The 26,392-nt window shown below is 40.3% G+C and overlaps 1 protein-coding gene across 3 annotated transcripts; it reads left to right on the top strand.

The window, feature by feature from the left end:
- Positions 1-104: 104 nt before the first annotated feature.
- On the top strand, positions 105-7,079 carry st6galnac6 (ST6 (alpha-N-acetyl-neuraminyl-2,3-beta-galactosyl-1,3)-N-acetylgalactosaminide alpha-2,6-sialyltransferase 6). Of its 3 annotated transcripts, none has more exons than XM_026173386.1 (6): positions 105-971; positions 1,341-1,432; positions 3,000-3,200; positions 4,116-4,528; positions 4,611-4,718; positions 4,799-7,079. In XM_026173386.1, the coding sequence occupies exons 2-6, from the start codon at positions 1,409-1,411 to the stop codon at positions 4,983-4,985; spliced, it is 933 nt and encodes a 310-aa protein (XP_026029171.1). In that variant the 5' UTR covers positions 105-971; positions 1,341-1,408; the 3' UTR covers positions 4,986-7,079. The 3 variants fall into 3 exon arrangements, with proteins under 3 accessions (XP_026029171.1, XP_026029170.1, XP_026029169.1); XM_026173385.1 differs by having other exon boundaries at positions 106-971; positions 1,360-1,432; XM_026173384.1 differs by lacking the exons at positions 105-971; positions 1,341-1,432 and having other exon boundaries at positions 1,895-3,200.
- Positions 7,080-26,392: the final 19,313 nt, after the last annotated feature.

The raw sequence follows: 26,392 nt of genomic DNA, 5'->3' as shown, positions 1-26,392 counted from the left end.
TCTTGGATTTGTGTTTTCAATTCATTTTACTTCATTAGTTCCCAGAGTAGAAGTAGTTATTTCAGTTCAGTTTTTATTTATAAAGAATTTACTTTTAGTTTGGCTTTCATTAGTTTAATTTGTTAATTATTATTATTATAAGGCCTTTTGTTAGAAGTAAGATTTGGAAAATTTGGGACAGATATTACAATACATCTCATTACACTGCAAAGGCAGATGACTCACAATTATGCAGACATCCCAGGTCTGAATAAACACATGCAGCAAAGCTTCAGGTAGGTTTCAGTGACAAATCTGATCTGAATCAGTGTTGTAGTGGGTGGACTCAGATTGTCTGTTTCAGAGGTGGGATTCCTCCTGTGTCTAGGTGGCCTCACTCACCTAGAGGCTGTCAGCAGTTACTCATCTCTGTACTATTGTCTGTTTTTTAAGGCTGAAGAACTCCCTCAGTTGATGTGAGATTGTTGTTTGCCTTTATTTAAAGCTCTGTGCTGTTGTGCCTCAGTTTAGATGCTTCCTTACCTGATTTCAGTTTCAAAATGTTTAACACATTAGTTTTAGATAATACTGGCAACCTGGGTTGTGTTCTCTACTTTCCTGTTAATCAACTGTCTTCACAAAGCTTTATGTAGACTTTGTGCAATGCATATTATCTGTTACTTAATTTATGGAATATGGAGCAGCATTTAAAAGACTAAAACTTGGTGAAACTAAAATGAACTGAAAACAATAACAGAAACAGACATAAAATAAAACCTGATTACAAAGGACATATCTGTGACGATGTCAGGCTACATCCTGGAAACTACCGTAGCAACGTTTGTTTATGAGCTCCGGAGTCCGCAGCTGTGCTCACTGCTCTGCAGGCACACAGAGAGGACGGGGGCAATGACGTCAGAAAGTGGTGCAGGAAGATAGGCACGAGAGAAACGGGGGAGAGCGTTAACGGAGGCTAAACAGACCATGAAAAGGTAAAAAACGCGGACCATTACGGGCCCCCGTTAACCCATTATCACCCGTCAACTTCATTGATATGCTAGCACCGTTAGCCGGACGCTGCTCTTAAGAATAACCAGTAAAGAAAAGCGTAACCCCGCGGAAAGCGGCCGGTTGCGCATTTAAGATGGTGTTTTTGTATCAAAATGTGTAATATTTGGCTTTAACATTTGTCAGGTGTACCTAGCAGCTGTATGACGGCTGCTAGGTACACCAGCACATAGCCTGTAAATACTTACGTGTCTAAACATGCTATTAGACTAATTACAGCTAACTAGATAATATCACTACGAGTGGCGCCATTTAAATGAAGTGGGATGAATTTGTGTGCATGTCTGTTTTAGTCTACCTTTTCCTGTTTAGGTATGATGACAGACAATTACAGTCCGTGTGCTGGAACTGATCAGGAAGCATGGGGCTCAGGCTGGGTGGCAAGGTAAGACCTTTAGAGGGTGTGGTGGCACCATACCTCTTGCCCTTAGTATCTTTGTTAGTACTGTTAAAAAGTGCAGGCACTTGTTGTGACTTTCGACTGATGGCTAGAAGGTTGCTGGTCATCAAGAGCATTTCTGTCCCTGGCACTTTTTGGCACAAAGACCTGAGAGATGCATATGGAGCTTCAGTTGACGGGAAACCATGAGCGGCGGTAGCAGGGGTGGGAAACTTCCAGGCCTCAAGGGCCAGTGTCCTGCAGGTTTTAGATGTGTCCAACACAGCTGATTTAAATGGCTAAATTACCTCCTCAACATGTCTTGAGGTTGTCCAGAGGCCTGGTAATGATCTAATCATTTGATTCAGGTGTGTTGACACAGGGTGGTATCTAAAACCTGCAGGGCCCTTGAGGCCTGGAGTTGCCCACCCCTTTTCTACAGCCATCTGTGTAACACAGTGGTGGTTCTGTCATGGTTTGGGGCTGTTTTTCAGCCAGTGGAGTTTGGGATTTTAACAAAATTGATAAAAAACTGATTAGTAATACAGAAAACTACGATCAGAGTGTGTTCGACGAAGCAGTACTATTTGGAAAGCATTTGATTGACTGTGGCTTCATTTTTATTAACATGACAATGATCCCAATCACATTGACAGTGTAGTAAAAGCATACCTGGATAGAAAGAGAAAAAAAACCTCATAAGTGGTCAGTGGTATGTCACTCTGGGAGATGTGACATATGATAATGCTGCAATGATCAGCCGGTCGATCAGCCTGTGAGCCAGCAGCTTTATGATGATGATGCTGCAGCAGCTGGTGCTAAAAAGCAGGCACTTGTGGCTGTATGTGTTTTTCTTATCTAATATCTTTGTTTATATTAGTAAAAAGGATGTAGTCAACAGGATTTACGAAAGGGTTATACATGAAGCAAAGAGATGACCTGCTTTGGTAGTGCCTAAAGAGTTGAGAGGCATGCCTCAAGATGTTTGACATATTATAGTTCAGCAAGTGATTTCCGCCAGTTTTAATATTGGCGGCCATTTTTTGGGAAACAACCACTTTCTTGGCATGTCACAGGCTGCTATTTTCATGCTGTCAGTCAGCTGCATCATGCAGACACTCAGTGGTCAGCCGGTGGTGAGTGGCTCAGACAGTGAGCATGTGCGTTTTGAGGGTTAGCCTCATTAGCTGCTGCCTCTCCATTAACAGTTTGTTTGTACACAGGAAACAACTTTATGTCAGCTTTTGTCTCACTCTGCATGTATGCAAGTATGCCAGATGGGGCCACTAAAACATCTTTTTGTTACACTGTGTATGATTTAGGCCTACACTAAGTCACTCATAGCAAGAATCGGGGCCAGTTAGAGCTTGCCTTTTTGTGTATTAAAATCTAAAATAACGTGGTTGTGTGCAGTTTCACTTTTTTTTAAAACATTTAATTTTGCTGCTGCATTCTCACACACTGTGGTTTTCATGGTCCTTTCTTAATCCAATAAAAAGTAAAAGTATTGCCTCTAGTTTCCATGTTAGTAAATGTTTTTCTGTATATTGCACCATTGTGTTTTACTCTGCAGGGACAACAGAGCCACAAGATGGTGATCTTTGCTGCCATCCTCATCCTGATGACGCTCTTCATCCTGTACAGCTCCAACAATAACAGCAGCATAGATGCTGTCTACGCTTCTTTCCATGTGGCTACCAACCATGCCACCAAGACCACAGACCTGAGGAAATGGACAGGAAAAGACGGCTATGTGCCAGTTTATGGGAACAAAGTAGGTTGTGCACAAACACTCAAAGTTAAAGCTGGAACTATAAGTGAACTTTGAACCAGAAATCAATATAGAGTCAGTTTCCCGATTGGTAATGCGAGTGAAATTAATTTAGTTTTAGAGATTGACTGCGACACTCATTTGGATATATAATCTTGTGTTTTATTCTAAATACCTGTGAAAGTATGGAGACAAAATAGAGTGCATCAAATGCTGCTGAAGTAATTTACTAATATGTATTTTGGAAGAAGCTGTAACAGGATGTCATTAAACTGGGCCCAGCTCAGGCTGTCCTGTGAACGCTATATCCAAGTTGAGTTTTATCTGTGCATAGGGGTGGCTTCCTGAACCAGCCAATAGTAAAGAAAAAATGTTGCTTTTTTCCTCTTCAGGAAAAAACTGCATTGACTGGGATGTCAACCCAATCTGAAGTTAGAGACTTGGGATAAGGTGCACTGCCTCCAAATTGTCCCACTGCCAACCGTTATAATGTGATCAGAGCTAAAAACACCCGGAAACTCCCTGAAAGAAACCCTTATTGTTTTTTTCTTATACTGCATGTCAATAAAGTTTATTATTTTAATCAGGTAGCGAGAATCTGATATAGTGATAACCCTGCCTAACACACTGGGCTGTAGTTGTTAAGACTCGGCAGATACATGGACGTTATCATAGACTATGTGTGGCTAAACCCACACACATTTGCATGACCCGTGTTGCTGAAAACGTCTATATTAACTTATTATCATTGTTATGAGCATTGTCAGCTGGATTTAGCATTTAGTTTTAGTGTTTTTAGGTTTTTTAAAAATTAAATCAGCACTTAAACTGGTAAAATATAGACACCACACCACTGTTGCGGACAGCTATTGTTTTAATATGTTATCTTAAAAAGCTCCATCTTGTGCTTCTTTTCAGAGTATGACCATGCACTGTCATGAGTGTGCACTGGTGACGAGCTCCAGCCACGTCTTGGGTAGTCGAGCGGGAGACGAGATTGACCGCACCGAGTGTGTGATCCGCATGAACGACGCCCCTACGACGGGGTATGAATCTGACGTCGGGAACCGGACCACTCTGAGGGTCGTAGCCCACTCCAGTGTTTTCAGGGTGGTCCGGAGACCTAATGAATTCCTACGACATACAGACAGCCACCCAGTGATCATTTTCTGGGGACCCCCAAACAAGATTGGGAAAGATGCCAAAGGAACCCTGTACAGATTGATCCAGAGAGTCAGCATGACCTACAGAGACTTCTCTTGTTTCACTGTCACACCGAGCAAAATGCGCAGATTTGACAGCCTGTTCCAAAGAGAGACAGGACGTGACCGGTGAGTGTTAAGGGTGGTTATAAAATGTTTTGATAAAGGTAACCAAATGCTGTTTTCCTATATGTTTATTTTTTCTTCTCAGACAAAAATCTCACTCGTGGTTGAGCACAGGTTGGTTCACAATGGTCATAGCCATTGAAATATGTGATAATATCAAAGTATATGGGATGGTTCCACCCAATCACTGTGGGTAAGTATAACATTTGACTTCAACCCATTACAGGGAATTTAAACCAGTTAACCAATAAAGAAATCAATTTGTTTTTCCAGAAGAAATTCTGGATCCAAGAAGATGCCATACCACTACTACAAGCCCAGGGGCGGTGATGAATGTGTAACATACATCCAGCACGAGAGCAGCCGAAGAGGAAACCACCATCGCTTTATTACAGAGAAACAGGTGTTTGCACGCTGGGGAAAGCAGTACAACATCAGCTTCACTCATCCCAAATGGTAAAAAGCACTTTTCTGAAGACTTTTCTCTGGAGTTAACAGGTGCACAAATGAGCTTTATCGGTTTGATTTCATTGGAACTTCCCCCCGGATGAGACCTCTTTAAAAAAACAAAAAAAAACCAGACTAAGTATGAATGATGGATATTTTCAGAAACCGATGAAAAGCCTAATATTGGACCACATCTCGGAATAGAGGCATGGGATTTTTTTATTTTTTTTTTATTATTTTTGTTTTGTTTTTTACAAAAGCTCAGTTTCAAGCCTTTTTCCCGAAACCTGGTGTATATTCCACACTGACTTGTGTCTTTTGTAAATAGAAAATGAATTTACAAAGATTTTTTACATGTTTATTTTTTTTGTTAAATATTGAAAAATGCAGTTTCTCATGTTGAAAGGGGATCAGCAATCATGTCTAATCAACTATAACTAAGTGGCCTATAAAGTACTCTTTATAGCTATAGTTTTCTGTTTCATACACAGGAATCGTATTCTGCCATCACTGCAGCCATAGCCAGTATATCCCTAATCCAGTGTACAAATAATCTATATTATAATCTATATTGGGGCCTTATGATACAGTGTAAGAGCACAAGTTCAAGAAACCATTGACAATACATTGTCAGTATCTTAGCTGGATGAATCCAATTTGTCTACATACAGTACACTTTTCAGCTCTTGACACAAAGCATCCTAACAGTAGCTTAGTAAGTCTGAATTCGGCACTTTGTATGTAAATAAGACAATCTGACCTAAGATTTAGTGTCAATTAAAATAACTATAATATAGTGTTTATGCTCCTTAGAAATAAGAGTACCACCAAATATTAATTTAACAATATTTCACTGCTCTTGAGTCAACTCTGACAGAAAAAGAAATGCTACTTTTGTGGACATAATCAGACCTCTTAAATCACATGGGAACCCAATTTATTATGGGAAGACCTTTTTAGTTATAGGTACTAACTGTGCGCTGACTTTCAAACAAAGATGCAGAAGGTTAATTTCCAAAAATGACCAATATTCTGAGACCAGGGCATATTAGAGGGTCAAAAATAAGGGAGCTACTTATGTACAGTGTAAAATTCACACGTTTCCTCTCTGAAAGGAGCAATATGTTTTCTACAGTATAGTGCCAGTTGAAGATTACTAGTGAACTGTCTGCCTGAATCTGACCTTAAACCGTTTCACCTCAGTGGTGTCGTGGTGCATGTGGCTGTAATTCAGATCGTGCTCTTGCTGTGAAATCTCAGTTTGAAGCAGAGAAGCTTCCTAAATGGTGACAAGAATTTTGCAATTATCTTTAAGAATTTGAACTGTCATCACTGTGCATGAAATGCGATTTTAAGGTCCAGAAGCCTGAGCCTTTTTTCTTTTAAAATTAGTAAAAAATAAAAAAATTTTTATAGACTATGAAGATACACAAATTGTACTGACTGCTGACAACTAGGTTGCCTGCTATATATACTGAGATAACAGCCTGAAGTAGATTTATACAACCCAGATTTTCAGGCGTTCAATAACCACAGTTTTAGGCATATCAGAATGTGTATATAACAGAATGCAGTACAACAATGTCAAGTGTTGCTTCAACAGCTATAACCAACATGACTGAATTAATGCAGGATTACGATAAATGCGAAGATGTACCAAAAAACTTTAGTCAGTTTAAGTTTGGAACCTGAGACAGTGACATTCAAAACACATACAAAAAGTTTGAGAGCTGAAAGGTCTTGTAATCTTACAAGAAAAGCTTCCAGCTTGAAGAAAGGCAGCAACATGTTTTGGGTTTTTTGTAAATGCAAATGTATGTTTAACTGACTGGTTTAGAAACTCAGACTCAGAGGGACATTCATTTGTCCATTCTGCTCTCCACGTGTGTTTTCTTTTGTTTGTTTGTTTGTTTCTTTAATGAAAAAACAAACGTTTAAGTGCCAGTTCAAGCATGTGAATTGTTTTTGTGTTTTAATAAACATTTGTTGCCATTTAGAAATGAATGGAGACTAGGTTACATCATTAACAGATACGTTATTGACTTCCTGCAGGAGATAATGCAAAAAATCCCAGTTATGGATAATAAACAACATGTGTTAAATGCCATTTGTATGATTTGTCTGCTAATATTTGACTGACTATTTAATGAACCACTGGTGTTGTGCTGGTTAAATATCCACTGTTAGCTTACCACAGTTAGCTCCTTCATATTGTTAATTTGTTAAAATTAAGTTGCAACTTTAAAGTTACAGTGTGTTAAATCTCATCACTGGATGTCAGTAGATTGCAGTCAGGGGAGTACAAAAATGGAACTAGGTTAAGTTCAAGTGCATAAACCTAGCTAAGAGTACCAGCAAATCTGTGGCCAAAGACAAAGAACAAGCACCTCTGGCCATCGTTCATCTTTTGTGACTGTAAGCTGTCAGTCTGATGTCTACCTCGGGTGTAAATGGTAAATGGCCTGCATTTGTATAGCGCTTTTCTAGTCCTTAAGGACCCCAAAGCGCTTTACACTACATTCAGTCATTCACACATTCACACACTGGTGATGGCAAGCTACATTGTAGCCACAGCTGCCCTGGGGCGCACTGACAGAGGCGAGGCTGCCGGACACTGGCGCCACCGGGCCCTCTGACCACCAGTGTCAATATCTATTTACTCCAGAGGAAGCTATAAAACTTTGTGAAAGGACTCCATGAGCCGTGAAGCTGACTTCTGTCCAATGACAGTGATAATGAGGTGAGTTGTTGGGGATATCCTGAAATTTTCTGTGCATTATTTTTTTGTCATTGTTAGCTGCTGTTAGCCATATTTTCTTTGAAATGGCTCTAACATTTTTGTTGGAAACTTGGGATACTTGGAGGAGAATGTAATCAAACTGTTTGTCAGAGGGAAAGTGTGATTTTTTTCTGTCTTTTAGACACTCAAGCCTGACATCAGCAGGCATAATCTTAGCTCCTGACCAGCTGTTGTTTAGCTGGCTTGTCAGCTGTCTGGAGATGGGACGGTTGCATGTCTAGTCTGCTGGCAATAAGTAACTGACAATAATGAAAACGATTAAGTAGGTTTTTCTGCGCTAGAGCGCTGACTGCAGTTCAGGAAATGAGGCTTGAGGTGAGGAAAAAGAGAATGAGGTAGAAATGGGGGGGGGGGGGGGGGGGGGGGGGGGGAGAAGAAGGAGATGAGAAAGATTAAGAAAATACACATACAAATGCTAAAGGGTCAAATATAATTTGAAAACCTATTTGTGGTCTCTAAATTAAAAATAACTTCTAAGACATATTGTAGTGGCTATCTTTGTTTCTTCTTGGAATTCTCTATTTCTCTTATATCTAAAATAAGAGTCTGGATGGACAAGAGGCTGTTTTACGCGTCGGTTTGTGCAACAACGACGGTAAAACCATCGTGTCGCTCCGCCATTCGCTTACTTTATTTCTCACAAAACTTTCACAACAAAAGCACCATATCCTTTTCAGGCTTTTCAAAATAAAGCATGTAATAACTATAAATGGCGCTAACATTCCGGCCCCTAATTGTTACTGCTAAGGCATAACAATTACATATTAACACAATAGAGCGTCATTTAATATCAACACTCATAATCTAACTGGCTTAACCAAACATATGAAACATAAGTCATATGTGTTGAACATATATCTGTTACACATGAGGCTGATATTCAAACTGTTGCCTCCATTTCAAGCAACAAACATAACTTGTCGATAGGCCTCTCCAAAACGCTAGTTTTGGTTTTGACAAACACACGTCTGACAAGTCCATGTGAGTCTGGAACTGTTCTCTCAACCTTTCCCATTAACCAGGAACTTCTTGGTGCACTGTCATCGACTATGAGAACAACATCTCCTGGTCTCAGATTTCTCCTAGTCACTAACCACTTCTGTCTTTCTTGTAGAAGCGGCAAATACTCTTTAGTCCAACGCTTCCAAAAAATGTCTGACAGGTACTGCACCTGTCTCCACCTTTTTTTTGCATACAAGTCCTCTCTTTGAAACAATCCAGGTGGCAGTACTGGCTGCCCTTTAAGAAGAAGTAGATGATTAGGTGTAAGTGCGTCTAAATCATTGGGGTCATTAGACGCTCTTGTTATTGGCCTGCCGTTGACAATTGCTTCAACTTCACATAGCAATGTCCGCAAGCATTCATCATCCAGAGGTTGCTGCTTTAGGATCTGGTTAAGAATTCTTCTAACTGAGCGAATTTGTCTCTCCCAGATTCCTCCAAAATGTGACCCTGCTGGGGGGTTAAATATCCAGGTGATGCCCTTTTGCATGAGCATTTCTGAGATTTTTGAATGATTCCATCCCTTGATTGCTTCACGCATTTCCCTTTCTGCACCCACAAGGTTAGTGCCATTGTCTGATCTCATGACAGACACTTGACCTCGTCTTGCAATAAACCTCCTGAATGCATTTATGCAAGAATCAGTCTCAAGTGAGTGGGCAACTTCTATGTGTATTGCTCTAACAGCAAGACATGTAAACAATACACCATATCGCTTAACTCTGCTGCGCCCATGCTTGACCTCAAAAGGTCCAAAATAGTCTACGCCCACATTTGTGAATGGAGGTTTGTCAGGAATCAGGCGATCTTGTGGCAAGTTTGCCATTCTTTGTTCACCAGGTTTCGCAGATGTCCTTCTACATGTTACACACTTTGACAGGATCTTTCTTATTGCTGAATCTGCCTGTGGAATCCAGAATCTTTCTCTCAGCCTGGATAATATGTAATTCCTTCCTCCATGGCCTGTTTCTTGGTGAATGTGTCTCAGAATCAAAGTAGAAACATGATGACCTTTAGGGAGAATCACTTGATGCTTAACATCGGCTGGTAGTGCAGACTCATGCAACCTACCGCCAACCCTTAAAACTCCATCCTGGACAAAAGGATCCAGCTTCACAATGTGACTGCTCCTTTTAAGCTTGTCACCCTTTTGAAGACTTGCAATTTCTTCTGCGAAGCTTTGATTTTGACAAAACTTAACAATCTCAGTTTCTCCCTTTGCAACATCTGCAGTGGTAAGTGGAGATCCCTTAATACATGTTTTGAACTGCTGCATTTGACCTGCAACCTTTTCAGATTTCCTTTTACTGCTGTCACAGCCACTTGCTTGTGACGTGAGAAGCTTCCGATGCGCACTTAACCTGCCAAGCAGCTGCTTGAACGTAAGTATCCAGGAAACTGCCTTTTTTAGACGGTACCAGTCTGAATAGTGAGAGATCAGTTTGTTCACTGGATTTTCATGTAATTTTGTAACATCCACACTCATCACCTCTTTGACTTCGACATCATTTTTTGGTATTTCTTTAATGTCCGGTGGAATTGGCCAGTTTTTCTTATCTTTTGTCAAAAACTCTGGCCCAGCAATCCAGTTTGAACACTTCATGAATGTCTCTGTGTTCATTCCTCTTGAAGCGTGGTCAGCAGGGTTTAATTCAGAGTTTACATACATCCACTGACTTGGTTTTGTGTTGTCTCTAATAAGTGACACTCTATTTGCTACAAATGTCTTAAATCTGATGTTCTCGCTGGAAATGTACTTCAAAACAGTGCTACTGTCAGACCAAAACACAGATTCTTCTTGTGGCATTTGCAGCTCCTTTCTCATGAGCTTGTCCATTTTTACAGCAACTGCAGCTGCTGTCAACTCCAGACGTGGAATTGTTATCTGCTTCAGAGGAGACACTCTGGACTTGCCCATAATGAATGAGCAGTGAGTTTCTCTTTTCTGGTTTGTGATACGGAGGTAAGTAACGACTCCGTAACCTCTCTCACTGGCATCAGCGAAGTGGTGCAATTGTGTAGATATGACCACTCCAAATCCAGCAGGTTTCAAACACCTGTTGACGGTAAAGCCATGAAGTTTTGAAAGCTCTGAATGCCAAACTTGTGACCTTTGAGCCAGTTCAGCTGGGATTTCCTCATCCCATGAAATCTTCCTGCCACATAGCTCTCGCAGGATGATTTTTGCTGTCAGAATGACAGGAGACAAAAAACCCAATGGGTCATATATTGCACTTACAAATGAGAGGATGCCTCGCCTAGTCTTTGGCACAGGTTTTTCAGTTATCCTGATCTTGAATACATCTGTCTCTGTGCACCAGTTCACTCCTAGGACTCTTTCCTCTGGTAGTGCATCATGTCTCAAATCCAAATCTTTCATCTCTTTTGCTCTTTCCTTTTCAGGAATGGAAGCAAGGACAGCTCTGCTGTTGCTCATCCACTTTGTTAAGTGAAATCCTCCACTCTCACACAATGCAGTCAGGTCCCTGACCATAGTACATGCCTCTGTTTCATCTGAAACTGACAGAAGACAATCATCTACATAAAAGTTGTTCAGAACAGCATTAACTGCTGCTAGTGGCATTTTTTCTTTAGCATCTTCTGCTGCCTTTTTTAGTGCATAGTTTGCACAGCTTGGGGAGGATGTTGCCCCAAACAAGTGCACCATCATTTTGTATTCTTGCAGAGGTTCATTCAAGTTCCCATTTGGCCACCAGAGAAAACGCAAAAGATCACTGTCCTCTGGAGGTACTCGCACCTGGTGATACATAGCTTCTATGTCTGACATCAAGGCAATGTGATCCCACCTAAACCTTGTTAGTACCCCAATCAGTGTGTTCGTTAGGTCTGGCCCTTGCAAGAGTTCTTCGTTCAGTGATTTCCCTTGAAAGGATGCTGCACAGTCAAAAACTACACGGAGTTTTCTTTTCTGAGGGTGGTACACCCCATGGTGTGGTATGTACCAAACTCTCTCATTTTCAGGGGTAGTCTTTGTGTTTGGTACCTGAACTGCGTAGCCTTTATTCAGCAAGTCAGACATGAAGCTCTGATACTCCTCGTGAAACTCTGTGTTTCTGATTAATTTTCTTTTCAGATTCTCTGCCCTCTGCATTACTGCACTGCGGTTGTTTGGCATTTTGACAGCTTTGTTTCTCAAAGGAAGACCTATGCTATAATGACCATTAATCCTTTCAGCTGTGCCATTGACAGAATCCATAAACATGATGTCTTCTCGTGACATTTCCTGTTTTTCCTCAGAAGCTTTCTCTGGAAAATCATAGTTGAGCTGTTGCATCAAAAGATTCTCAACATTAGTGATAGAGATGCGATTTACTGAAACACTCAGCTCTCTGTCAGAAGGAGTAGAGCAAGAATCTCTCTTGAGAGGGCCATTGATAACCCAAACCCAGGACTGTTCGAACAGCATATGGACCGTTATCGTTACTATGAATAATCTCCCATGGTTCCATAGCCTTGTGCACATCACATCCTATCAAAAGTCCAATGTCTGCGTCTGAATGTGGGAACTTTATTTGCCGAAGATGTGGCCACCTTTTTAAATCATCCTGTGTAGGGATGTTCTCTCTAGACACTGGAATGTCTGCATGAGTGTAAATGTCAGGAAGATCTATATAGGTGTTCTCATTTAAACCACACACTTCTAATCCTGACAGGTGGTAACTTGTCACCATCTTTTCTTGTCCCATTGTGCGAAGCATGAATTTTGTCTTCTTACCTTCTACACCCAGTTGTCTCATCAGTTTTTCTGAACAAAACGTGGCTTGGCTCCCATTGTCCATGAATGCATAAGTCTCAATCAACTTATTGCCTTTCTTCAACTTAACCCACACAGGAACGATCGATAACACATGAATGCCTTTTCCGGCCCCCGTGGCTCCACAAATTCTGCCTGAAGTGTGTGTTTCATCACTTGTTGTGGGAATGTCTGAGACATTTCTCTGGATGCAATCGTCTGCCTTACTGTCCTCCTCCTTTGTCCAATGAAGCATACTTGGATGTCTCTTAGAGCAGTACTCACACAATGATCTTTTCTTACAGTCCTTACTCAGATGACCTTGTGTCAGACATGCAAAGCACAGACCCTTTGCTTTAAGGAACTCTAGTCTTTCTTTGTAAGGCTGGTTTCTGACCTTTTGACATTCTGCCAGTGTATGGAGTTTTTCACAGTATATGCATGGTTTCTGGAAGGCATTGCTAGTGTGACAAGAAGCACTTTTATTAATTTCAGGTGACCTTTCATTTGCAGCTTGTGTTACACTTGTAGCAAATGTGCTTCCCCTTTGCCTGGATGATCTAGTCATTCTCACATTTGCAGATGACTTTGCTTTGTCTTCAGCATCCTTAATGTCACCATACAAAGGATCTGCAGCTATTTTTGCTTGTCTGTTTATGAATCTAACCAGATCTGAGAACTTTGCTCTCCTTCCACTTGTTTCTTGAATGTCAAAAGCAGAGACTCTCCACATTTCTCTCATTTTGTATGGCAGTTTAGAGACAATAACTCTGAGGTTCGTGGGGATCTCCATCTCTTGCAGTTGACTGATGTCTTGCATTGCATTGTTACAACCAGTGAGAAACAGTGAATAGCTATGAAGAGCCTTTGCATCATCTGTTTTGATTTGTGGCCAATTGAATGCTCTGTTCATGTAGGCAGTTGCAATTCTCAGTTCATTACCATAATGACAAAACAGCAACTTCCTTGCCTCACTGTAGCCTTGTTGAGGATTCATGTGCTGACAACTTCTTACCAAATCTCTGGGCTCACCTCTGGTGAACTGTTCAAGGTAATATAACCTGTCACTGTCACTGTCAGTTTTGTCATGAATTGTATGGTCAAAGGCTCTTGTAAATGGTATGAACTCAAGTGGATCACCACTAAAGATGGGAATGTCTCTTTGAGGCAAATGTGACAGTCTATGTTGTTTGACTAACATCTCAGTGATATCATTTTGTTTCAACATGACTTCACATAGATTCATTGGAATAACACTGGCATCAGTTTGGTGCAAGTCATCTTCTTGTTTTACACTGTGACTGTTTACCTTTGAATGCCCATCATGTTCACCTTGTACCTTTGGCTCTTGGAAGCTGAATTGCTTAACAGCCGATTCACACTGTTCCACATCATTTTTACAGCTGTCATATTCACAGTCCTCTAACACTTTTATTTTGGCTGTAGAAGCAGCAATAGCTGTCTCGATCTCAAGCTGTTCTCTTCTTGCTTTTAACTTACATTCTTCAATGTCCAAGGCTTGTCTCTGTTTCAAGGATGCGGCTCGTGCGAGCAGAGCAGCGCGCTCTGTTTCTTCTTTCTGCCGTACAGATGATACCGAAGAAGCTCTGGACGATCTTGATGAGCGGCTACTGACTGAGCTTCTTCCAATGCTGGTACCTGATTTCTTTGCAGTTAGTCTAGCAGTCACTGACACGCTGTCATCTGGGCTCACGTCGTCGTGATGCTGATGTCTTGTTACGATGATCCATTTCTCAACTTCAGTCATAAACGCACTGAACTGCTCCTTTTTTGGGTTGAACCAGAGCATCTGGTCCACATTCCTTTCATCTTCTGGCAACAGCGACAGTACATCATCATTTGCCCGTAAGAATTCTTCATGCAGCTTTGAAAAGTTACTTAAATGTTCATCAACAATGTCAAGGCTTTCATTCTCTTTCATCAGTCCGCTAATTTTATTCATTTTTGAAGTTAATTGTGACAGCTTGGACCTTCTTGCGTTTATGTGCCTGCCGAGCTGTTCTTCCAAACCTCTTTCGGTGTACTTTTGCGCCCTCTTGTGGCCAGTCCCGCTACTGCAGCTCTGTGCCCTGGGCCTGCAACCTTGCGGGTCTTTATCTGCCATCTCTGCCCCTTTTACACAACTTCTTATTCAACAAGTGTTCATGAAACAAAATGGTCTATGACACAAAGCTGAGGCTTTCGTAGTTAGTGTCATCTTCTTAAGACCAAAAACACTGTCACTGACTTATTTGTAAGAAGTTGAGAATCGCAATTGTTCAGTTTTAACACGACTTGTAGCTTAGCAGCATATCATAGTCCAAAACTTTATCCATGAAAGCTTATTTCTTCTTTTCTTAGATTCTTCATGCATACAGCTCTGTGCACTTAACTGACTTGCTGTATCAAACTTTGCACGATCTCATAGCGATGCAGTCGTCTTGCTCGGGAGCATGATGGTTTTACTTAATGTAGTGGCTATCTTTGTTTCTTCTTGGAATTCTCTATTTCTCTTATATCTAAAATAAGAGTCTGGATGGACAAGAGGCTGTTTTACGCGTCGGTTTGTGCAACAACGACGGTAAAACCATCGTGTCGCTCCGCCATTCGCTTACTTTATTTCTCACAAAACTTTCACAACAAAAGCACCATATCCTTTTCAGGCTTTTCAAAATAAAGCATGTAATAACTATAAATGGCGCTAACACATATGTTTGTGGCCAGTCTCTAGCCACATACACATCTGACACACTGACATCTCAAATAACTGCGACAGGTTTCGTTTTTTACTTGGTACCATTACCACTGTTATCAGTCACTAACCTACCACTTCTCTTCCAGAGACTCCAGCTATATGTGAAAATTTTATCGGTAATGACTCCAGCTGCCTATGATCCCTCGGTTCCCCCAAAATCCTTGGTTGTTTGGTTTTGTTTTTTTTATCACTTTGAGCCTGTTTCTCTGTCTAAATTGGCTGAAATGATTACCCATCTTAAGCTCTCTGTGTGTCTCCCTAGACATTATTCCCACTCATTTATTCAAGAAGACACAGTCAGGCCTAGGGTGCTATCCATTATTGATGTCTGTCTTCTAAAAGGGACATGTCTTTCTCCCTGCCATCTTCAAACATGTGGTAGTGCAGCCAGCTCTCTCTCACAAAAAAACAAAAACAGAAAAACTGAATGAGTTCTAAATTTCCTTTCCTGTCCAAGGTGCTGGAAAAAGATGTCAAATGGTTTCAATGGTGAGAAGTCTGGTTTCAAAGCACACAATAGCACAGAATAAGCACTTTTAGATGTTTTTTTATTCATCTTCTATTAATCTCAGACTCGAATGATTATGCTATTTGGCACAGTGGATCATAGTATCCTAGTCTCTGGACTGAGAATTGTGTGGGCATTAAAGGAACCTTTTCTCTTAAATGGTTTAGATCAGTGATTCCCAGAGTGTGGTCCTGGGCCTCCTGGTGGGCTTTGAAAGTACTGCAGGGGAGCCACAGTAAGAGGAGAAATTCAAAGTATGTACAGTTGCATATTTATATGCATTTATTTATTTATTTTAATAAAAGGTGAAGCAAAACTGTTAATACAGGTTTGAGTCCCAGGGGCAGGTGGGTCACACATTTGACTCAAGCGTTTCTACTAGAGATGGCACAATACCACTTTTTTATGTCTGATACCAATATTATAAATTTGGATATCTGCCGATACCGATATGAATCCGATATAGTGTTTTTTAATCAATAAAACGTTTTTTTAATATCTTGCTGCATTTTGTATAAGTTTATACTCAAGTTTAAATAAATAACAACACTAACGCTATTCTGTTATACCTGTATGTAAAAAATACACTGCGCCCAAAATATTCATATTCAGCAACACTGATCAATCTAATAAACTTAAACCTACTCCATCCTCTCTATTCTGGTATTTAAAGAGTACCTAGAAGAAATATTAAGCAACCTAACTAATAGGGTTGCAAACTCCCAGCAAAATAAAATAGGGAACCACCCCCCACCCTCCACCTCATGATGCTTAATCGATGTAATCAAATTTAATTTGATGCAGGGGGGGAAATGCACAGAAATAAATTATTTTTCAAGAATAATTAAATAGATTCAACATCTTTCTTCAACAGAATTGCAGAATTCACAGATGGTACTTTCACAAAGGAAAAAGTACTATAGCTTACTAGGGTATATTAGACTTAACAGTTACTATATACAGTAATGGACTTCTATATATTTTACATCAGATTAAAACTTTGGGTGTAAGATTCGGATGATCATTCATTGAAAGCTGGACATTTTAAATGAGAATAAGAAAGAAAAGTATGTCTTTGTGCCCCCTTTTCCCTGTTCATGCCCTATCGCCCCCCTGGCTAAACTTTGCTAGATCCGCCCCTGCACAGTTACCAGCTACATAGAAAAGGATCCTGGTCTAGAAAGTAATGTTAAATAAATTCTAACAACAGCTTATCAAGGTTAAACGTGCTGCTGTTGTTCAGCCGCTGGTTTCCTCTTTCTGGTGCAAAGTGGGCCAAAAACAAAGAAGAGAGACGGACTCGTGACAGAAAAGCCGATCAGCTGATCATTAAGCAGTTTCAGGATTGAAGTAGCAGCAGGAGAGAGAGAGAGAGAGAAGAGGCAGTCGCACCATATATCGGTTGTTAAGCTTAACGTGGGAATGCTTTACAAACATTCAGAGATGAACTTACACACTTGCTTTACTTCTCTCTGGGAAAACTTCCTCGGAGATGAAATGCTGGTTTGGTAGCTACCCTACAAATACACACAGCCATGATGCATACTGCTCCAACGTGCTACGGTTATGAGCAGAGTTACACCGTGTGGCTAGTTTTGTGAGGTGCTTTTTTGATATTTAATGGATCGATTACATTTTTTATTTCTCGCCGATAGCCGATCCAGTACCGATATGTAATATCGGATCGGTCCATGTCTAGTTTCTACAAGGTGAGTGGGTGAGTTGCATTAAATACTGTCGTACTGTAGAATTGTCCTGTAGAATTGTCTGCTGAAATTTTGTCCTCATACATAAGAGAAATATAACTCTGTGTTTTTTGTCTATGCATTTCTTTATTGGATGAGTCAAACCAGCAGATCACGACAGATACTGCTAAAATGTAAAACGTAAATATGCCGCCCCACCAACACACACAGCTATTACCCGTTTGCTGCTTTTATTCATAAGATGAATTATTCTTGAATGAAGAGACATTGATTTGACACGAGTAAAAATATGGTTGATTGTGTTTATTGTTAGTCAAGAATAAGTTGGGGGGGGGGGGGGAGAAAAGAAAGGATGAAGATTGGAGGGGAGAAAGAAAAATGGAGAGTGGTGGAGAGAGGTGGTACGAGAGAAAGGGAGAAGAGGGGAGGTGAAAAGAAAGGGATAGAAAGGAGAGAAAACCCCAACAATCCCCTCTGAGCAAGCACTCGGTGATGGTGGATAGGAAAAACTCCCTTTAAAGGAAGAAACCTATTGCAGAACCAGGCTCAGGGAGGGTCACCTGCCTTGACTAGTTGGGGGGGTGAGGGGGAAAAAAGAAAAGAAAAAGGATGAAGAAGGGAGGGGAGAAAGAAAAAATGGAGAATGATGGAGAGGTGGAAGGAGAGAAAGGGCAAGAGGGGGAGGTATAGGGGTGAGGAGATGAGAAAAGCGGTGGAGGAAGACCAGGCTATGCCGCCTTATGATCCAGTGAGGAAGCAGGAGGGTCCCTCCTCCTGAAAAACCAGAAGTGTTTCTTCTTCTTTTTCAGGCACTGTTCCTGGAGCTCTTTTTTTCTGTAGGATGAGGGTTTTCAGTTCTTCGGTTGTTACTGTAATTTCCTCCTCAAGTTTCTTGCATTTTTTTCTCCAGTTCTTCTAATTGTGCTTGTTTTTCTTCTCCTGTATTTTTTACAGTTGCTCTTTTTCCTGAAGAAGCTCTTGGTTTTTCTCCAGGGCTTCATCAAGCTGTACTTGCAGCTGCTGTTTCAAGTTGACAGCGTCTTGGAGTTTCCCATAGATCTCCAGACTAACAGCTTGTGCTTGTTGAAGCTGGTAGCTGTTCTGCTTCTTTTCTATAATCAGTCTTACAATGGGCTGCTTAGCTTGATTAAACATTATTCCCCAGCCCTTATTTATGATGTCCACGTTGGGCTGCTTCTGTTGGTTCACCAGCATTTCCTTGTGCCTTTCTTCCAAGTCTTTATTTCGGCCTTCCAGTTCTCTGTATTCAGTGTCCAGTTGTTTCTTCTCATGAAGCACTTGTGCATTTCTGTGCAGTGCTTCATTAATCTTTACTTGCAAGACATCATTTTGTTTCTTCATGTTGTGAAGTTTGCATTCCATGTCTTTCTCCTTTATGTCCTGCTGTTTCTTCTCTTGAAGAAGCTCTTGGTTTTTCTCCAGGGCTTCATCAAGCTGTACTTGCATCTCCTGCTTCTTTTTCTCAGCATCTTGGAGATTCCCATGGAGCTCCTGAGTAACAGCTTGTGCTTGTTGAAGCTGGCAGGACATTGTTCTTAACTTATGGCTGTTCTGCTTCTTTTCTGTCATCAGGCTTGCAATGCGCTGCTGAGCTTGATTAAACATTATTTCCCAGCCCTCATTTATGATGTCCACGTTGGGCTGCTTCTGTTGGTTCATGAGACTTTCCTTGTGCCTTTCTTCCAAGTCTTTATTTCGGCCTTCCAGTTCTCTGTATTTAGTGTCCAATTGTTTATTCTCATGAACCATTTCTGCATTTCTGTGCAGTGCTTCATTAAGCTTTACTTGCAAGACTTGTTGGTTCTTTTGCACATTTTCAGCTGCTGAAATGCGCTGGCCTGAAGTGATTGAGGCAATAACAAGGCAGCAAGGTGAACAAGTCAATTTTGAAGGACTCGACTGGTCAGCAAAGTGTGACATCCTGAGAAGCAATCCTGTCACAACAATGCGCATGTTTGACAAGAGAGTTGAAGCATTATTCAGAGATTTACTCTTATCTCCTGCAGAGCCACTTGGCAAAGTCATTGACTACTTTTACAGAGTTGAGTTTCAGCGCAGAGGAAGCCCACACATACACTGCCTCCTGTGGGTAGAAGGTGCTCCTGTGTTTGAGGAGGATGATGATCAAACTGTTGTGGATTTTATAAACAAATACATCACAGCTCAGCTGCCTGATCCACCTAAACAACCTGAACTGTACAAGAAAGTAACAGAAGTGCAAAAACACAGTAAGAACCACACAAAGACGTGCTTTAGGAGTATAAGCTCCAGGTGCCGTTTTGGTTTTCCCAAACCACCCTGCTATGAGACAATGATCACAAGACCCAGTGAGGATGATGAACTGGAGGTAGAAACGGCAAAGAACAAGCTCAGACCACTGAACCAGCTGCTGAATGAACCTGAAACTGCTTCCAAAAAAAGAGAGCGGGCTATCTGAGTACCTGAAAACTGTCATTGAGAACTCTCATAAGGACAGTGTAAATGAGTGCGATGAAATGAGAGCCGTCATGCAGGCATACTCAAAGAAACGAGAGATCAGTGCACAGGAGTGTGTTGCTCGTGCATGTGGTCTTCACACGAAGCAATGTTCACGTGCTGTAATCTTCATACCAACTGATGATAATCCTGTGAAAATGAGTCGTCCCCTGTCAGTTCTGGACAACACAACACCTGAGTCTTCCAATGTTTGGATGACATCTTTGAATGACAAATACAAAGCCAGACCTGAAACACCAGAGTATGAGGAGATGTGCATGGCAGACTTTGCTGCTACTTGCAGGATTGTCTATGGCCAACAGAAAAAAGGTAAAGATGTTTTGCCCCTTCTCAATGAGATGGGATTTGTGCAAAGGCGCAAAAACGATAAGCCTGCTATCATCAGATTTCACCGCTGCTCACAAGAAAAACATCCAGAGCAATATTCCGGAAGACTGCTTAAACTGTACCTTCCTCATCGTTCAGACCACGAACTGAAAACGCCATCTTTGCCAACCTATCAGGCTTTCTATGGTGCTGGCTGTGTACAGCTGCCAGGTACTGACCGTCTTGAGTACGTGCAACACATTGTCAAAAGAAACAGAAAAATATGAGAAAAACAGTGAGGAGATCGAGAGCGCTGTTGAGTAATATGAGCAGAACAGAGGTGTGACTGACGAATGGTGTAATCTGGCACCTGAATCAGATCTCGTAAGTTTGCCACTTGTTGAACAAGAAAGAGAGCGAGACAATGAAAATGAACAGGAAGATGTGCCCGACTACAGTCGTCAGGCTGATGCTTCAACAGAAGTCAGAGCCATCAGGGAACCCCCTGCTATTGATCCCACATTGTTACGTCAGATGTTTCAGAATCTGAATAAGAAGCAAGCCTGCATATTTTATGCAGTTAGAGACTGGTGCACTAAAAGAGTCTGTGCTCTAAATCCAGAGCAGTTTTTCTTTTATATTAATGGTGGTGCTGGAACAGGAAAAACACATCTCATCAAATGCATCTACTCAGAAGCATCTAAGATACTGAGCAAAGTGCCCAGATATGCAGATGACGTTGACATATCAAAACCCACTGTCCTGTTAACTGCTTTCACTGGGACTGCAGCATTTAACATTTCTGGAACAACACTGCATTCTCTTCTCAAGCTCCCTAGAAGCTTAAAACCTCCCATTTGGGGACTTGGCAATCAGCTGGATGAAGTCAGATCAGAACTTTTGAATGCTGAAATAATCGTCATTGACGAAGTGTCTATGGTGTCAAGACATCTCTTTGCATATGTAGATGCAAGACTCAAACAGATCAAAGGGACTCTGAGACCCTTTGGAGGCATGTCAGTCATTGCTGTTGGAGACTTCTATCAGCTACCCCCAGTGCGACAGTCTAAACCTCTCTGTGTGCACGGCCCGTCCGAGATCGACCTGTGGCGGGAGCATTTTCAAATGATCACTCTGACTGAGATTATGCGTCAGAAAGATGATGTTGTCTTTGCTAAGATGCTGAACAGAATTCGTGTGAAAGGAAAGTTGGATGAGCTTTGCGAAGCGGATAGAAATTTGTTGTCATAGGCCATAATTGAACCAGCCCTTTGTCCGACTGATGCGTTGCACATCTTTGCAACTAATAAAGAAGTGGATGCACACAACTCTTCAAAACTGGCTCTGCTCCATACTCATGTCATTGACATCCATGCAGATGATTTTAGAAAGGATCCTAGAACTGGCAGAATGGCACTTCAAGACAGACCATTTAAAGGAGGTAAAAACGAGTTACCAGACACACTGAAAGTTGCAGAAGGAGCTTGTGTCATGCTCACCAGAAACATTGACATACAAAATGGTTTGGTTAATGGAGCTTTTGGAAAACTACTTAGAGTAGTTTACTCTGAAAACGACCAACACATCATCAAGCTTGGACTTAAAATGGATAATGAGACATCTGGAAAGAATAACCGCACACCAGCAGATGACATGGTGTACATTGAGAGAGCAGAGGAGAATCTGAAGCAGAAAGGAGTGGTACAAAGACAGTTCCCAGTGAAGCTGGCCTTTGCATGTACAATACATAAGGTACAGGGTATGACAACTACATCAGCTGTTGTCTCTCTTAAGAGCATTTTTGAGCCCGGCATGGCCTACGTAGCTGTCAGTAGAGTGACGTCTCTCAGTGGACTGTATCTTCTTGATATGGAGGAGAAAAAAATATTCACCAACCCAGAAATCACTGCAGCGCTTGAGAACATGAGACAAGCCAACCTTGATGACATGATGCCTCTTCTACACGTGAGACAAACACTCAGCAGGTCAGAAGTTTTCACCATTGTTGATCATAACACAGAGGGACTGCCAGCTCACGTTAATGACATCAAGAGTCACCATGAATTGTGTCTAGCAGATGTTTTGTGCCTAACAGAAACACACCTGCGGGGCTCTTTTGTCGCAGAGAGTCTCCACTTGGAAAATTACAATTTGTTCAAATGCAACAGACACCTGTCCTACACAAACTTTCCCCAGATGGCAAACAGAAGTGGTGGTGGAGTTGCTGTTTATGTGAAAAGTGACATTCAAGTGCATGAAAAACAGTACATCCATAATGTAACTGACCTTGAATTTCTGGCTTTAAAGGTTGAAGCACCAGTCAGTGCTCTGATTGCAGTTGTGTACAGACCTCCAGACTACACTCTGAGGCCATTCCTGAAAAACCTGATAAGCCTATTAGACTCATTAGAGATCATGGACTGTCATCCCATTATAGTTTGTGGTGATTTTAATGAGAATGTTTTATCCAGCGCAAACAAACCAATCCTGGAGCTGTTTGAGTCTAGGGGATACGTACAGGTCATCACTGCCCCTACCACAGAGAAGAACACACTGCTTGACCTAATTTTCATTTCTCAGCCAGAGCGATGTCTCCATTCTGGAGTCATGAAGACCTACCATAGTTACCATGACCCTATATACTGTGTTTTGTCCTGTGATGATTCTTGATCTAGATCTTTGAATACAGTAAGTAATTTCTATATTTTTGAATGACATAAGATAGTAGAGCGATATTTAAAAGTTGGCTTAAGAAAAAACACCCTGCATTGCAGGATAATGTTTGAATTCTTTACATAAAATACAATTAAATGAATTAAGTAATGATATCAGTAAAAGATGACAATTTTATTTATTACAGAAAATCTAAAAATCACCTACAGTAATCTATGAATGTCAGAAAAAATCAAATATAGCAGTTTAAAACAAACAGTGTAGGCATATCCTCTCTGCAGCCAGGCTTCAAAATCCTGCCAGGCTGCCCCAGTCTCACTGTGGCTGGGAGGGAGGGAGGGTGGACCAGAGGATTGCCCACACAACAAATAAATGTTCAACAGCTTCTTCGTTGTTTCTGGGAGAACAACACAGACTAAAGGTTTAAAATACCTAATTACAGCAATAATGACAGTTAAGCCGCTTTATGTGTGCCTTTATTTTAAAATACTATTTACAAAAATGTTATTGATTTTGGTTTGTTATAATCTTTAAACTTTATCAAAAGTATATGATTATATTTTTGGACAAATCTTACAATGAAACACACATTTTTATGAGCTTTTATCATGTTTCAGCCAGTGCATTTATCAGGGTGGGTCTGGGTTGATAACTGCACACTTCTGGCCAGAAGTGTTTCAGCAGTGTCACATATGTACTACATATGTGACAACTTGCTTTCGGTTACCAGCTGATACCCTACATTTGTATAGACATTGGATCTTGTGAGGCTGGGGAGTTGAGTGGAGTGGGTAGGTGGGAGTTGAGTGGGGGGGTGCGGTAGGAGGTTTTTAGGGGGGGGGGGGTTGTTTTTTTTTTTTAAGAGAGACACAGTCCTCCTGTGTCTTCTTCAAGCTTAAAAGCGTAAAATCCAACAGTGTGAAGCACACAGCAGCCAGAAACTGTAATGCCACAGATCAGAGAGGCTTCATCATCACCATCTTCACCATACGATCAGAGCGTGAGACTTCACATCTGGAGCACAGGAGAGATTCTGTGATAAGTCTTCCTTCTAGTTTGTTCCACAAGCAGTCGGTGAAATAAAGGGTTAATGACATTATTTCCATGAAAACATGTATTCATTCTTGTGTTTAAATTGTGTTTTCACTTGACCTTAGGAGTGTTATTTTGAGTGTATTTTAATGTCTGTACTCAGGTGTTTCCCTCTGTGATCCATCCCCTTCAGAGCTGAGACACTCAGGACTGAACAGACTGCACAGTTTCTGTGACTGAGCCTTCTTTGAAACCACACGTGATAGAAGGGCTTTATATTTGCAGCAGCACTACTACAGGTATTCAGTTTATTACAGGGTGTGTTTGTTTCTTAGGACCAGCTCTAAGTGCACACTACCTAACATATACACCTTTCTGTTTATTACAAACCAACTACTCTGGATCATATGGCCAGTTGTCAGGAATGTTGCTGCAGGAAAACATCCCTGGAGATCACCATCATTGTCAGACTGACTGTGCCTCCTCTGTGCAGTGTCAAGATTCTCCCTAAATGATTCTGTAAGTTAACATTTTCATTATTGTATTCCCTTTGACAAGACAACTATCACTGATATTCACATTTACAACTACATATGTTCCTGTTTTCTGCTCTTCTTTTAGATGGACATAATGACTGCCTCACTCTGATCAACAGGCTAAAGGATTGTTTTCATTGTTAGAGCTCTGTACAATGTATGCTTATTTAATATTTCATCACAGAGCAAACCTTTATTTATTTATTTAACATATTTTTATTTTGTTTTAATGTTGAATTAACTGTGGGGATTTTTTTAAGTGGACACTCGGGATGTCATATGACCAGAAATGTGATAACTGGAATTCAACAGTATGGGAAAAAAAATCTGCTAAGAACAAAACACACATAAACCCCCCGAGAGAACTCAAATTCATTCCATGTAATCCAATCTAAAACATTTTAAACTGCTGAACAGCAACACAAACAGTGTTAAAAAACAGTGTAAACAGAATGATTATGATGAGTTTGTACCAAAGTTTCAGGTCACATGGCACACCTAGTGTTTAGTGTGGGGTATCAGCTGGTAAGTATAGGTTTTTTTCATATTTGTGTCCTTAGAGTTCAGATAGATAAAGCCTTGTGTATAATAATTAGTCATAAACACAACTCAAAGTCAGGGACTAACTAAATTTGGGACTTTGTGTCTGAGCCCAGGTTAAAACAATGTGTAAAAAAGCATTTAGTGGCATGGCTGAACAATGCTGTAAACTAATGATACTTATTTAATCCATGGTCACAAAAAGGACTAATGTGTTTATTTGATTATTTGTATGTGTTAAACTGTGTCACCACCTTAGGCTTTCATTTGAATTTACTCAAAAATCTCTATACAGTTCTCTTTTACAACTGTGTGGACTCTGTTTACATTAAAACACAAAAAAGAATGAGTAATAAAAAGATGTGTAGACAGATCAGTAGACCAATAGAAACAGCTGTTCAGCCATGTTCTAAGAAACCAACACAATTTAAAGGTTCAGGATTGTGGTTTTAAAAGTTGAATTTTCATGTATTTCATATGTTGCTTAACATTTTTTATTTAGTTATTTAATTTAGTTATTTTTATTTATTCTACTAGTCCTTTTCAGAAAGAAGCTGTAAAATATGACTTAAGATTTTTATGTTATGACATACAAAACAAATTGATGTATATAATACTATTAAACATAATATACACAATATGTCTGAAAAACATTATGCTGTATATGAAAGTTTGTATTTTCTCCAGAATGTTTGTTCATCTTTTCAGTTCAATTTAACAAATTTGTTTTTACATTTATTTTTAATAAGTTATTTTTTTTATGAATTAGAGATTTATAAAACATAATTCCACTCTTTAAGTGATTAGAAGAATATGAACTTTTGTTATTCATTCAGAGGTTTGCTGACTCTAAATTTTCTTTTTGTCATTACTCATCTTTTTCTAATTAAAATTTTAAACATTTTCAGCTATTTTCCAAATTCTTCCTTTGTGTAAACGTCAGCTTTTAGCAGTTCAGCACTTTTGTTTTCAGGTTAAAAATTCAGTTTTTTTTTTTTTTCATTTTTAACTTAATTTCATCAATTAATTCATTTCAGCGCATACATTCAGATTTGAGCATTCACACTGCAGTTTCTTCAGAAAATGCACTTTCTAGTTATTATTATATTTTATATATATATTTAAACTCTTATCTGTCCGTCTATCTCCTTCAACACCATTCAACTTAGAAAAACCATTCAGCTACCGTTAGATTCCTCTTCTTTTGGACATTACTGCTTCTATTTTTGTCATTTTTAACTTTTGTATTTTTTAAATTATTCATCAAAAATTTATAACGTATTTCAATGGG

This window comes from Astatotilapia calliptera, chromosome 7 (assembly GCF_900246225.1).
Source record: "Astatotilapia calliptera chromosome 7, fAstCal1.2, whole genome shotgun sequence".
NCBI classification, from domain to species: domain Eukaryota; kingdom Metazoa; phylum Chordata; class Actinopteri; order Cichliformes; family Cichlidae; genus Astatotilapia; species Astatotilapia calliptera.
The sequence above is the reverse complement of the archived record's forward strand: the minus strand, read 5'-3'. Positions and strand labels throughout refer to the sequence as shown.